This window comes from Callorhinus ursinus, unplaced genomic scaffold (assembly GCF_003265705.2).
Source record: "Callorhinus ursinus isolate GAN/ISIS: 27379988/994484 unplaced genomic scaffold, GSC_fseal_2.0 scaffold10, whole genome shotgun sequence".
NCBI classification, from domain to species: Eukaryota; Metazoa; Chordata; class Mammalia; order Carnivora; family Otariidae; genus Callorhinus; species Callorhinus ursinus.
The window spans coordinates 16017140-16032234 of record NW_027397072.1 but is presented as its reverse complement, the minus strand read 5'-3'; the positions used below and the strand labels follow the sequence as shown (position 1 = coordinate 16032234).

The following is a 15095-nucleotide window of genomic DNA, read 5'->3' as shown; positions in this document are numbered from 1 at the left end:
AATAGGCTTTTATCAAGGATGTTATAGGAGAGGGAATAAAACAAAATTATCTAAATTTGGATAAAATAATGAAGTACATTAATATAAGCACCTGAAATGTAAATATAACTTACAGATGTAAACCTAAAATCAGTCAAAAATCTAAAAAGGAAACTTTAAAGAGAAGAAATGAAAACTAAATACATCAAGGCAGTATATATTAAATAAACATACACTGTCATTTCTTAACATTTTTGAAAGATGACTTACAGCAGTATTATTTTCCAAACTTATTTCAACACAGAATCGGTAGTATCTATTTTTTTTTGTTTTGGGTAATATCTATTAATATGTCATGGACACATGGTGCTATAGAAGGAATAAATGCCAGCTCATGTGCAAGCACTAGGGGAAGGTAAAGAGATGATCGTTCAAGAGTGTGACCATCTGTAAGTAGTTTCAACTGATCATCTCTTCTACTTCACCGATTGATTGGAATCCCCTGGCTTAGGTAATTCTGCTTTGTTTCATGAGCCCAGTATAGGGAGCTCCGTGTGCACAGGTGCCAACGTATCTTCAGAACTTACAGTCTGACGTTGAAAAAAGATACACATTTGAAAACAAACATGTTATCTGAATGGGATGGGGGTTAAGTTTGGAAGTAATTTCTCAGGGAGACCTGATTTGTACATTTGGCTAGGCACAATTGGCGGAGAGGGTAGGAACCTATAAAATGGCCTCGGAGGCAGAAAGGCTTGCTTGGAATGGGGGCACCGTTGTAAAGACATTTCCCTATTGAAGGAAAAACTAATTTTAGCTGGGGTTTAGATTTGATGGGAAAGGCACTAGGACCCTTGTCAATTCTTGAGTGTGCTGGGTGAGGTAAGAGACCCAATTCAAAAGATATGAACATTATTTGCCTGAAATGCGGAAAGACTAGGTGGGGGAATTGGCTCCTGCTGCTGCATAAAGTACGAGCTAGATTATACAACTCAACACCAATAGCCGCAGAATATAGTAAAAGGGAAAATCAGATATAAAAGACGAGCTAGACTAAAATAATTTCATGGGAGTTTCTGCCCTGTGCCCGTATTGCGGTCCTTTGTAACTCTCCAAGCATTCAAAAAGGACAAGGGAGAACTGAAGAAAGAAAGAAGGTAGAAAAAGGAGATAGAAAACAGTCGACCTCAGGCGAGAAAATACCAAACACCAAACTTAATGATTCAAAACTGGAAGGCTATGCCCCAGTGGCAATTCTATGCCGCAAAGGCCCAAAGCTCATACACATTCCTTTTACATGAACCACTGGGCTGCAGTAACAGCTTAAATAAGCTGTTAAAAAGTTCTAAAACAGAATAAACACCATCTCCTACCCCAAAATTGTGCCAGTGTTCTCCAATCCCCAAAGGCGTAAGGGAAGGATCGCGCTTTCACTTGGCGGACGGCGCCAGCCCACCAAATACAGTAAATGACTTTCCTTTCCACAATGCTGGGACTTTGGGGCTTATAAAATAACCCAACCATTGTGACCTCATCTGAATGAGCGCCTTTGCTCCTGACTTGACACACCTCAGGCAAGTTCCACCGCGACCATCCGAGGTTTGACCTGTCCTCCGAGCCAATCGAAAGGAGGACAGCTAAGGCGACGAGTTGGGGCGCTGAGGTCACCCTCCTGACCCCAGGCGCAGGGCAAAAAGGCCCAGAAACAAAGCGATTAGGCCCAACCACGAGCTCGGCCCCGCGTCGGCAGCTAGTCCTAGACCCCCGACATCTGCGCAGGCGCTCGACGCCCGGCCGAGCGCGGACGAAGCCGGAAGTGTCCCTCGGCGCCCCGGATGCGACCCCGCGGCGGTGGTTGCCAGGGCGACGGGCGCTCCCGAGAGCTGCTGGTACTCGAGACTGGTGAATTAGAACAGGTTTCCTTTGGCGGGCCTGGACGGCTGGGCTCGTCCTCTCGGAGTTCCCAGAATGTTCTTTTACCTGAGCAAGAAAGTGAGTTTTCCCGCGGTCGCCCCCGCCTCCCCTTCGTTCTCGCGTCCCGCGGGCCATTCCCGCATCCTGCCGGCGAAATCTGGCGTCCTGATCCCCAGCTTCGCCTTCCCGCCTCCCACCTTCCCGCATCGGCCAGCCTCGGACGGTCCCGAACCCCAGATAAATCTCGGCGGAGCCAGCAGCCCTCTTGCACAACTCTCCCATCCCTGCCCCTGGCTGGGTCTTTTTTGGGGAGCCAGCAAGACAGATCATTGTGTGCCTCTCTCTCTTTTTTCCTCCACCTATTGTTGATCCAGGTGCCGTACGTTCTTTGGACTGTCCTGGGCTGCCGGGCAAGAGAAAAGTAATGACAAAAGGGTAGCCCAAGTGTTGTGTGTGGAAAGGGAATACGGACTGGTGGTCTGCATTTATACTTCCGTTTCCCTCTTCCGTTCTGTAAAACATTCATCAGGTGACTCTCCCACTGGGTCCCTCCGCGGTCAGTGCCTTTCTCTTGTGTGCACTTTTTTCTCTCTTTCGCAAATGGTAGGGCAGTTCAGGAGATCCTGCCATGCGCATTTTCATCACAGCTCACACTGCAAGAAGGACCGTTTTTCTTCTTGGGGTGTGTGTGTGGGGGATTTTCTTCAACCTTCATCTGTAAGTCACTAGCCAACTCCTTCGTGAAAAGCTGTGAAAGCGGCTGTGGTTCTTTTCAGATTGCCATTCCCAATAACGTGAAGCTGAAATGTGTATCTTGGAACAAGGACCAAGGATTCATAGCATGTGGTGGTGAAGATGGATTACTGAAAGTTTTGAAATTAGAGACGCAGACAGGTAAATGAATGCAAGACCAAATGTTTGAACTTGATGGAAAATTGGCTAGTATCATTTGTTCACTGAGATTTGCTCATGGTATTTGTCAGTATGCAATTCTACTTCTTTTAAAAACCAAAAGTAAACACAAAACTCCCAAACATTTAGTGGTGTTTTTTGTAGAGTATTTTTGCAGTAAAGTTCAGAGAATATCGAATGTAAAAATCGGATGGCTATTGGGCGCCTGGGTGGCTCAGTTGGTTAAGCGACTGCCTTCGGCTCAGGTCATGATCCTGGAGTCTCGGGATCGAGTCCCACATCCGGGCTCCCTGCTCAGCAGGGAGTCGGCTTCTCCTTCTGACCCTCTTCCCTCTCGTGCTCTCTCTCTCTCTCATTCTCTCTCTCAAATAAATAAATAAAATCTTAAAAAAAATCGGATGGCTATTGCTGAAGTTCTTGATGGAAAAGGAAAAACAATGAAGAATGAGAACTATGTTGCCTTGTCCTTTTCTGTTTATTGTGCTTTGTTATTTGGAGTCTAATAAAAATGATGTGAATCCACATTTCAGTTAGGTCACAAAACCTCACATTTTGTCAGATTATTTGCAGGCCTGTATCATCCTTTCTGCTTCTCAGATATGTTAATAATTATTCATCTAGTTTCCAAGAACAGAAAATGAGACTTTTTAAAACATTTTTGTCAATAAGTTTCATGTGATTACAGGTTGCTTTCTCTTTTTTTAGTTCTCTGGAATCATAGCAAACAGTTTCACATTTCCTTTAACATCCATAGTGTTGCTCTAGAATGGAGAGCTAGACGATCCCCAATCTATTTTGGAGATCTAGATGAGGAGATTGGAGTTGGAATCTCAGCTCTGCCATACTGACTTTCAGCAAGTTGGTGAACATCTTTCGGTTTTAGTTTAGTCTTCTGTAAGATAAAGGGCTGAACTAAATTCCACTTCAACCCCGGGGCCTTTGCACTTGCTATTTCTGAGTCTGGACTTCTCTTTCCCCTCCTCTTTTCCCCACCTCACTTGGCATCTCCAGTTTATTCCTCAGTCTCAGCTTCAATATAATTTCTTCAGAAAGCCTTCCCTGGTTCTCCCTCCCCCCCAAACTAAATTAATCTCCCTCTGTCACTATCTTATGATGCCTTTACTTCCTCAGTTTGTAATTTTACATATATACATGTATATTTATGGGGGTGGGTGAGTGTATGTTTAATAGTATCTGTCCCCTCGATAGACTACAAGCTCTCTAAGGTAGAGGCTTTAACTATTTCATTTATCATTTTATATTCAGAAGCTTCCACAGTGCATGGCACAATGTAGACATTTAGTGAATGAATGAATGAATAAAAGATTCTGCAAAATCTAGTAAAAACCGATTTCCAAAGTCTTTGCTTTCTGATCCCTCTTATGCTTTAGAGTTTTCAGTCTACATGTCATAAGTGTTTCTATTTATGATCTTTTGGGAAGGAATAAGTAGCAATAATAATTATTAATATATTTAATATCCTGGGTAAACAATTTTTTTAATACATTTTGCTTTATTTTGTCAGAATAATATCTTTACAAGGGGGTACATATTATTGTCCTATGTTTCCACCCTGAGAAAAGTAGATCAGAGTGAGGCATACTTAAAAAATCTTTCTAATATCATCCAGGAATAAGAACTCCTTTTAAAATAAGCAAGAAATGTCAAAGTCTTATAATCTGTTAGTTTAATGTATTTGCCGTAATATTTTTTTCCCTAGATGATGTAAAATTGAGGGGTCTTGCAGCCCCTAGCAACCTTTCTATGAATCAGACTCTTGAAGGTCATAGTGGTGAGTCATGTAATTTTTAAAATCATATTTGAATAGTCTTTAGGCATTTAGAAACCATCTACTTAATGCAGAAATGTTATCATTTTTAATAATGTTAATATTTAAAGTAATCATTTCTATTGAACCATAATTAATTAATTGATCCTAGAGTCTTTCAACAACTTTTACATGATTAAACAATATCTTCAGTAAATCTAAAACAAAGCCGGTCTTATATATTAAAAAATACTGTTATTTGTCTACAGATTGGATATAATCCTTTTTTAGAATCTGCCCTGTGGTTCCGCATCAAAGTAGACTAAAGAGACATGACAACTGAATGCAGTCTATGATCCTAGATTGGATTTTGGAATGAGAAAAAGAAGTACCTATAAGGGACATTATTTGGACAATTGATAACATTTGAATGTGGACTGGGGTTAGATAATATTGTATCAGTGTTAAATTCACTAATTTGTAATATGGTTATGAAAGAGAATGTCTTCTTAGGAAATGTACACTAAAGTATTTAGGGATTAAAAAAAAAAACCAACTAAAAAAACCTCAGTTGTTCATATAAACCAGAGGTTTAAGATATGCTCAAGAGTGTGTTTCAAGGGGGTGGGGGGATGGGGTAACAGGGTGATGGGTACTAAGGAGGGCACGTGTTGTGATGAGCACTGGGTGTTATACACAACTAATGAATCACTGAACACTACAACAAAAACTAATGACGTACTGTACAGTGGCTAACTGAACATAAAAAAAAGGAGTGTGTTACTAATAGAATGGAAAACAAGAGGGGGGAAAAGAGAAATTAGGGCATATATCAACCACAAACAACCCCCCATCCCCCTAAAAAAAAAAATCCAAGTACTTAGTATGATGTCCTTTGGGCATTGTTATCCTTGGGAGTCAGGCCAGCTGGGTAAATCTTACTTAGATTTGTTTCTGTCATCAGATATATGGCAGCTCTTGCATCTGACCATAATAGGTGCCTTTGCTGGCCTGAAATAGGAGCAAACATGAAAATATCACATGTAGGAAATGAGTGACAATAGCGACTACATCCTATGAATATGTTTGAGTCATTTAGTAAAGAATGGCTAGTTGCACAGGAACCATATTGATTTGAACATGCTGTTGGTGTTTATTATAAAAATACAAATTTGAAATTGTCGCCTTTTTTAAGTTTCTAAATTGTTTTATAATTTTTTTAGGTTCTGTTCAAGTTGTAACATGGAACGAACAGTATCAGAAGTTGACTACCAGTGATCAAAATGGGCTTATCATTGTTTGGATGTTATATAAAGGTATGCTAGGAGAGCTTATGGAACCTTTCACAGATTGGAGTCTGGGTTACGGTATTTGAATGGGGAAACAACATATTTGAAATAGATTCCTTTTAACCAGCAGCAGGAGTTCATCCTGACTGCACGGGGGTAATATTTCTGGATTTATTGCTGCCTACTTTTCCTTTTAACTTTTTTTTTTTTTTTTTTTGAACTGTGACCTTGCATGAGGAGAGTGAACTAGGTGACTGTTGGTTATCTCCAAAATGAACATAGGCCCTTAGCAGGATAGTTTCTACTTGAGATAGCTTCCCCCCACCGCCCAGGTTTCCAATAAGAATTATTTTCTGTGTGATCAGTGGCTAGAGTTAATCCAGTGGGTAAAAACATTTATTAAGAAGTCAGGGGCAATAATTCATTCCCTTTATTGAGTCATTTAGCTTCCTTTTCTTTCATGGATACAGATTTTATCTCAGCTCTGACAACTGGCTCATGATTTGCACCTTTTGGCTACAAGAGAGAGCAAGAGAAGGATTAATTTAGGTGCATCACTGTTACCAGAAAAGAACACATAATACATGATCTCTTGGGGCCTGTAGCCATCATTAAATGAGAAGGCTACCTTACTTAATTCATGTGTGTTGTTTTGAAAACATTCAGGGTATACCATTTAAAAATTCTTAATTAAAAATATGCTGTACATGAATTTATGTTTTTCAAAGTTTATGTATGTGTGTGTATATCTGTGCAGGGAGTAGAATATGAGAGTGCAGGAGATTAGGGTAAACTGTCTTTTTCCAAGGTGGGTGTTCTCTGGGCCTTAGTCCTGACTCTGATAATGTCCTCTTCGACTAGTTATTTCAAATTATGTGATAATTTGCTTGGCTGTAGGCCAGAATTCCTGATACCAAAATATAGTAAAAAATAAAAACAAAACAATATAGCCTTGTGATTTGCCTCACATTTGGTTACACTTTGAGACCTCTCACTCCAGCCCTGTGTACAAGAATGGTTTTGTCATTCAGCATTAGTGATGTGAAATCACTAAAGTGATTTGAACTGTTGAAAATTTTTTTCAAGCAGGCTTAGAGTTTTTACCTAATGTACTTGTATTTAACATGCTTATAATTAGTCATTGGAGAGTTTATGCATATATATATAAAATCATTGTGGTTATTTTGTTTTTTCCTTGGTTATTATCTGAAGTTTTAGACTTTGAGAAAAATCAGTTGTTTTGGCCTGTTTTGCTATAAAGCAAATAAAGTTTTATTTTTTAATGGACAGAAAGGAAGAAAGAAAGAGAGAAAAGAGGGGCATTTATTGTGTTTTCTGTGATAATCTTTGAAGCAGTTGTTGGTCAAGGCCTCAGCTAATTTTTTATTTTGTTTTTGTTGGATTTGAAGGTTTTATAGTTCTCAGATTGCAGAAAACTTTGCAGTTACTTATCCCACAGTGTGCTTTATGGAATGTTTTCAACTCTTATGTGGAAGTTTTGACTTGTAATTTTTTTTAAATTTGTGCAAATAGGCTCTTGGTACGAAGAGATGATCAATAACAGAAATAAATCAGTGGTTCGAAGTATGAGCTGGAATGCTGATGGACAGAAGATCTGCATTGTATACGAAGACGGGGCTGTGATAGTTGGTTCAGTGGATGGTAATGCTTTGTTGCACACAGAACTAAGATCAATATTTGGTTGGCATTTTTGTCTTTAGAGGTTTAATTAATTATATGTTAGCTTTCTGACAGAAAAATAAACATAAAAAGAGAAAACAGTTGATATACAATTTGATGATGTTCAAGAAACATTTATTTTTTTTTTTAAGATTTTATTTATTTTTTTAAGTAAACCCTCCACCCAACATAGGGCTTGACCTTACGACCCCATGATTAAGAGTTGCATGCTCTATCAACTGAGCCAGCTAGGTGCCCCTAAGAAACATTTATTTTTACGTATACTCAAGTAAAAAATCTATTTTTAAAAAATTTCCTACAGTGGCACTGAAAAAAGAGGGAATTAATTTTTCAGGACTATTTTAAATATGTCTGCCTAGTTATAATTCATTTTTACACTTGTTAGGCTATTATAAATACGTAGATCTTAGTTTCAATAAGTATGTAGGGATATAACAATCTCTGGTTATTTTTAAAAAATTGAACCATTGAATATTATTGACATATAACATTAGTTTTATTTTTTATTTTTTATTATTATTTTTTAAAGATTTTATTTATTTGAGAGAGAGAGAGAGAGTGTGAAAGCACGAACAGTGGGGACGGACAGAGGGAGAAGCAGACTCCCAGCTGAGCAGGGAGCCTGATATGGGGCTCGATCCCAGGACCCCGAGATCATGACCTGAGCTGAAGGCAGCCACTTAGCCACCCAGGCACCCATAACATTAGTTTTAGATGTACAACATAATGATTTGATATTTTTATATCAGATGATCATCTGGTCATTTTTAAATAGAGCTGAGCATGTTGTTGTGTTTTATAGCTTTAAAACCTATGTTTTTCATATTTTAGTTCATAGATAATACTGGGGCTTCTGAGAGTCTGTGCCTTCATTTTAATGTGAAACTCTATAGAGAAATAATTTATTTCAAAATGATTTTCATTTTTCCATTTGTTTTTTTCTCGTGTAACTTCGTTTATTCCACAACTGTTTCTGAGAGCTTACAAAGTCACAGCTATAGTTCTAGGCACTAGGTACAACAAAAAATATTTCAGATCTAGAACAGGAGAGATGGATAAGTCACCAGGCAATTACAATGCCTTGTGGTAAGTGTTGAGACAGGGAAAATATAGCAACGTATAGTAGAAGTATCTAATCCAGGCTTGGAGGGATCAGGGAAGGCATCCTGGAGGAAGTGATATGTGCTGAGGCTTTAGGCACCAGGAAGGTTGGTTTGTAAAGTGTCCTAGGCTAAGAAATAGCTTTTGAGGAGGTCCTCAGGGGTTGAACTTAGCCATGGTTAGGGTATTGAAAAAATTTTGAGAGTCAGTATAGTATAATACTAAAAGGAGAAGAGTTGTATGTGATGAAATTAGAGACATTAGCAGAAGCCAGATTATGCAGTTTGTAAGTTATACAAGGAGTTGGGATTTAACTTTAAGGGTGCTAGGGAGCCAATGAAAGCTTTTAAGAATGGGAGCACTGGGATCGAATTTGTTCTTTGGAAGCATCTCTGTGACTGCAACATGAAGACTGGAGGGAGGAAAGAAGGATAGGGGGCAGGTGTACCAGTTAGGGAATTACTATGGTAAGTCAGGTGAGAGGTGATGGTGGATGGTGGCTGAACCAGGGTAGTGACAAAGAGGCTGGAAGTAAGTGGACATATGCTGGAGATACTTAGGAGCTAGAATAGATGGGGCCTCGTTATTGATCAGTTTGGGGATGAGGGGGTGGAAGTGTCTAGAATAATAGCCGGTTTTTAGCTTTGACAACTGGATGGATGGCCATGCCATAAAAATAAGGGATGTGGGAGGGGCGCCTGGGTGGCTCAGTCAGTTAAGCGATGCCTTCGGCTCACGTCATGATCCCAGGGTCCTAGGATTGAGCCTTACATCAGGCTCCCTGCTCAGTGGGGAGCCTGCTTCTCCTTCTCCCATTCCTCCTGCTTGTGCACTCTCTCTCTCTCTGTGTGAAATAAACAAAATCTTTTAAAAAAATAGGGAATGTGGGAGAAAGACTGATTGTGAGGGAAGATTTCGTTTTCGGACATGTTGATTTTGTCATGCCGTAGGACAGCCAAATCAAATATGTCAGACCATAATTATATGCATGCATCTGTGGCTTCAAAATATCTGGGCTAGAGTCATACTTTTGGGAATCACCAGCAGGTAGATGGTAATTTAAACCATTGGAATAGATGAAAAACCTATGGACCACTGTGGGTTAAGAACCTGCAACATAAGTGTTGGAGATAAAGGAGTACACAAATGCACAGAAAGCAAGAAAGAAGGAAGGAGTGGTTAAAGAAAAGCCTGCAGTGGACCTAGCAACAGGCTTTAGGGACCTCCTGAAGGTCATCTCAGTGGACGTGTGGGGTGGAAGCCGGACTGGGTTGGGCTGAGGGTTGAGTGGGAGGTGAGGAAGTGGTGACTGCAGGTGTGAACTCTTTGGAGAAGCTTGGCTGGGAGAGGAAAGGTGGAAATAGGGTAGTGGCTAGAAGGGAACTTGGGGTCGAGGGAGATGTTCTTCGTTTTGTTTTATTTGTTTTTATTTGAGGTGGTAGTTTTGAAGGATAGATCTGAGTATATTTAAATACTTGTAAGAAAGGGCCTGGAGAGAAGAGTTTAAAGAGAAAGAGAAAATGTGAATAATCAGTAGAGGGAGATCTTTGCAAAGCTAGGAGGGGCTTAGACCAGAAAGTAGGTGGAGGGATTCACCCTAGGTGGGTGTCTGGTTGGGGATATACCTCTTCCTTTGTTTTGGGGGGCAAAGCAGAAAGGGTTATCGTGGATTCAGTTTTGTGCTGAATGTTTGAAAGTGGAAATGAGGGATTTCTTTTTTGGAAGCTTTTATTTTCTTTCCATGGTTGAGGATGAGTTCATCTGCTAATTGGGAGTAAGGTCCTAGATTAGAGTTTTGAAGAGAAGGGAGAAAGTTGGAAACAGCTACTATTTCAAATGTTTAGTAGGATATTTGGCACATAAGAGGTGCTCAGTAAATTTTATTGACTGCATAAATTGAACAAATACATCGTGCTGTGAAGAATGTGAGAGCTCTTTAGGGAAACAGAATTTTAGGGCGGTTGTTGGAGAATTATGACCTTGAAACTTTAATAAAATAATTATGTTTTATGTTTTATTTTAGGGAATCGCATTTGGGGAAAAGACTTGAAGGGTATACAGTTATGCCATGTAGCATGGTCTGCAGATAGTAAAATCCTACTTTTTGGAATGGCAAATGGAGAAATACACATTTATGATAATCAGGGGAATTTTATAGTAAGTGTATATATTTTCATATATTCATTAGTTTTGGTTACACAATTTTATATGATTTTATGTATCATTCGTATGTATACACATTTATTATGATGGTTTGTGTCATCAAGAAAGTCTTCATTTCAGTTTTTTTCCAATCATTTAGATTTTTTAATTAAAAAAAACTGGGTTGCTTCAAGGTAAATTAATGCTTTTAGTTCAGAATTCTTGGTAACTGGGAAGGACAAGATTTCAGTGTATTGAAGCTGAGGGATAATGAGTTGGATGAGTTACAGTTTAATCTTTGTGTCTTCTAATAGCAGAAGCCTAAGTTTACATGAGATACCAACGATACATATTTTTTTTCCATTGATATTTTTGTAGCAAGCTACTCAAGGTTGTTTGTAAAAAGAATGGAAGACTTAAACAGTAAAGGACAAAAATCAAGTCCTGGGAAGAAGGCAAAATAGAAAAGGCTCAGCTAGCACGATCTCAAGAAAAACTCTGGCTTTGTGAGATTTAGCTGTGTTCAATCTCTGATCTTACCTATGGGGCAGTTTTGTTTGTCATGAGGCTGAGGACATTACATAAATCTGTTTATTGGCGGAAATGATAATAGTCAGCTTTTCCATGACACTTTGCTATTTTTGAGGTACTTTCATGTACCTCTTGTCACTTAGTCTCATAAACGCTCTGTGAGTTTTTTTTAATCCTCATTTTGCAAAAGGGAAAAACTGAAACTCAGTTGAAGTTGTTTGTCCCAGGGTTGGTAAACCAGTAAGCCATGGGGCTGGCATTTGAAATCATATTTTTAAATCCCGTTTTCAGTGTTCTTTCTACAATACTCTATACTGATCTGTTTTAAAAGATGAAATATTAACCTAACTGGATTGTTTAGATGAAAATGAAACTGAATTGCTTGGTGAATGTTACCGGAGCAATCAGTATTGCTGGGATTCATTGGTACCATGGCACGGAAGGCTACGTGGAGCCAGACTGCCCCTGCCTCGCAATTTGTTTTGACAACGGGAGGTGCCAAATCATGAGACATGAGAATGACCAGAGTATGTAATTTTTCTTTTTTTTAATGTGGAGAACTTAAAAAATATTTTAAAATTATTCTGAAGATTATACAGTTCTGTAGGCTGTTTTACCACAATTACCTAATTTTTTTCTTTTTGACTAGATCCTGTTTTAATTGACACTGGCATGTATGTGGTGAGTATCCAGTGGAACCACATCGGCAGCGTGTTAGCTGTGGCAGGCTCCCAGAAGGTTGTCACTCAGGATAAAGATGTAAACACCGTGCAGTTTTACACTCCATTTGGTGAGGTAAATGTCTTCTTTCTTTCCTATGTAGCGAGTAAGGTAGGGGAAAAAGGAGGAGGCGGTATAAACTTGTCACCTTTTGGAAAAGGGACACTTTGAGTAAAAATGATGGAATAACAGGCATCTTGTCTTTGATTAATGTCCTCACTTCTAAGTCTTGATAGTTGTATTTTATCATGGAATTTAGTTTATCCTCTGTACCTTTAGAAAATGAGCTGTTTCACCTAAGAAATCACTATGCAGTAGTATTTAGAATATTTTCTCTGTGATCTGATTGTGCATCTTTTTTCCTAGCTGGTTTTTGAGTTGTTTTTAGTATAATTTAGTTGTTTCAGATTAATATTTTCAATTTTTAATGTGATATATTAAATGTACATAGATGTTAAGCACACATATCTGTTTCTTCCTCCTTCAGACTTTTTTTTTTTTTAAGATTTTATTTATTTATTTATTTGAGAGAGAGAGTGCAAGTTGGTGTAGGGGCAGAGGGAGAGGGAGAGAATTCCAAACAGACTCCCTTGAGTGTGGATCCTGATGCAGGGCTTGATCACAGGACCCTTGAGATCATGATCTGAGTTGAAATTACCAGTTAGACACTTAACCAACTGAGCCACCCAGGCGCTCCTCCCTCCTTCAGACTTCTAACAGTTCTAATTTGTTGAGGAATAACCAACTATTTTAAGAAAATCTATCTTAATAACTAATCTTAGGTGATGCTGCATTAAAATATAAGCATTGTTTTCATAAATGCGTGTGTTATCCTTCTCAGTAGTATTATTAATTAAATTTTTTTTTAGATTTGATTTATTTATTTGAGAGAGAGAAAGAGTGTGTGTGGCAGAAAGGGAGGGGCAAAAGGGGAGGGAGAGGGACAAGCCGACTCCCCGCTGATTGCAGAGCCCAAAGCAGGGCTCTATCTCAGGACCCTGCGACCATGACCTGAGCCAAAGCCAAGTCAGTTGCTTAACCTACTGAAATTACCAGTTAGACACTTAACCAACTGAGCCACCAGGTGCCCCTAATGAATTTAATTTTTAAGGAGAATTTTATTGAAGATGTAGTGGAAAATATCAAATAGAGTTAATGTATTGTGAATTTTAAAGAATTTGGAAAGTGAGAACTTAGTAACTAAGCTTAATAATTTTTTACCTGTTTTATTTTCTGTCTGTAGACTCTATTTAGTCCCTTATTGGTTTTTATAAATTCACCATAGACTTCAATAATATGTGTTTTTGCTACATAAAAGCCTTCCCCAGTTGTTTTAATATTTTAAAATACATTTTAATAATTTCTCTGAGGGTAAGAAATGGTACCAGCTCAGGCTTTTGAATCAGTGTCTCAAAATACCCAGTAGAATGTGATGTAGAGAATAGATGGTACATTGCCAGCTAATAATATTTTTGGTAGATGTTAAAAGCTAAGGGAAAACTGAAGTATGGTTCTCAAGGTTCCTAACTATTAAAAATCTGAATTCATGGGGCACCTGGGTGGCTCAGTTAAGCATCTGCCTTCGGCTCGGGTCATGATCTCACGGTCCTGGGATCGAGTCCTGAGATGGCTCCCTGCTCAGCAGGGAGTCTGCTTCTCCCTCTCCCTCTGCAGCTCTCCCTGTTTGTGCTCTCCTGCTCTCTCTGTCAAGTAAATAAATAGACAGATAGATAGATAGATAAATTAATTAAAAAATATCTTTAAAAAATCTGAATTCGTTCTTAATTCATGTTCTTTGTTGGTTATTTTTGTCAACCATTGGCTTATTTATCATTATTTTATCTGCTTATTTTTGGTAGTTCAACCTTTTCTAAGTGGAAAAACATGGATTCTAAGGCCTATTTATCTTGCAAAACAGTGTGTTATGTGTTAAATTGACAACTGTAGGTTGGTTTGGCATGGTTGTAATTAAAAGTATCTAGCATAGTTCCTCAGGGTATATTAGTCACTTGGTATTTTTTTGAATGAGTGAATATATAGAGGACTTACTTTGGATCTATGTTATTAAGATAGGGAAGGTAACTTGGAAGGAGGTTATCTAAAGATTTAACCGTAAGGAAACCTCAGGGAAGAATTTGCTTTTGATTCTGAAGGTCTGAGTCTTCTGGTTATTATACTGTGGTCTTAGCCAGGGAAGGAGATGATAGAACATGTGATTTGTCGTCAGGTTGGCCTGGCTTTGGCTGTGAATTCCATTTCCACAGTGTTGTCTCACTTGGAGAACTTCTTTCACCTCTGAGACTCAGTTTACTTATGTTCTGAAATAAAGGTAATACCTCATGGCACTGTTATAAAAATTACAGGAGGTAACAATGAGAAAATGCCTACTCCAGGGCTAGGTGAGTGCTTACTACAAGTTGGTTTTCTCTCAGTGTTGCTGCCATCACCTGGCTGGCCTGCAGAGTTGGGAGATGGCCTTATTCTCTTCCCAGTGAGGCTTGTCACTCCTAGGAGTGATGCTGTGAGAGCCTGCCTGCTCCCTCTGGTTTCATGCAGGCAGCAGGACAGACAGAGTGGACCCTCCTAGGTTAAAACATTTTTACCCCCATCGGTTTCTCTGGCAAAATGGAGTTTAATACATTAAAACTGACTTTCGAGCATATCTGCTTAAGAACAAGGGATAGCAGTACGATTTATTAAAATTCTTGGGTCTGTCAAAACATAGATTTACAGTATTTTCTTTTTATGGCCACATTAAAATGTCTTTGTATTATTCACTTGTTAATTTAGCCATAAAATGGGCTGTGTTACAGTTAAAACTGTAAGTTGGTTTGATATCGTTGTAATTAAAAATATCTAGCATTGTCTTCATATATGAAGACATTAATTTGAATGCATGATACATTTATTTACTTAATAGATATTTATTGAGTACCTGTTTATTAAGCAATCCATTAAGGGATAGGGCATAAATGTGAATATGATGAAGTTAGTGCTCTCTGGTAGCTCACCTTCTGAATTCTCTGGACCTGTAGAAG

The 15095-nt window shown here is 38.7% G+C and overlaps 1 protein-coding gene across 2 annotated transcripts in view; it reads left to right on the top strand.

Annotated features, from left to right (window-relative positions):
- The first annotated feature begins 1487 nt into the window (after window positions 1-1487).
- Window positions 1488-15095, top strand: part of WDR35 (WD repeat domain 35) — a 63225-nt gene continuing 49617 nt past the window's right edge. Inside the window, exons 1-8 of one of the 2 annotated variants that reach the window (XM_073897028.1) lie at window positions 1488-1971; window positions 2670-2787; window positions 4526-4597; window positions 5797-5889; window positions 7396-7524; window positions 10688-10821; window positions 11699-11864; window positions 11987-12132. In XM_073897028.1, the coding sequence (XP_073753129.1) occupies window positions 1948-1971; window positions 2670-2787; window positions 4526-4597; window positions 5797-5889; window positions 7396-7524; window positions 10688-10821; window positions 11699-11864; window positions 11987-12132 (882 nt within the window). In that variant the 5' untranslated portion in view covers window positions 1488-1947. The remainder of the gene's footprint in view (window positions 1972-2669; window positions 2788-4525; window positions 4598-5796; window positions 5890-7395; window positions 7525-10687; window positions 10822-11698; window positions 11865-11986; window positions 12133-15095) is intronic. The other variant, XM_025867786.2, reaches the window with a different exon arrangement.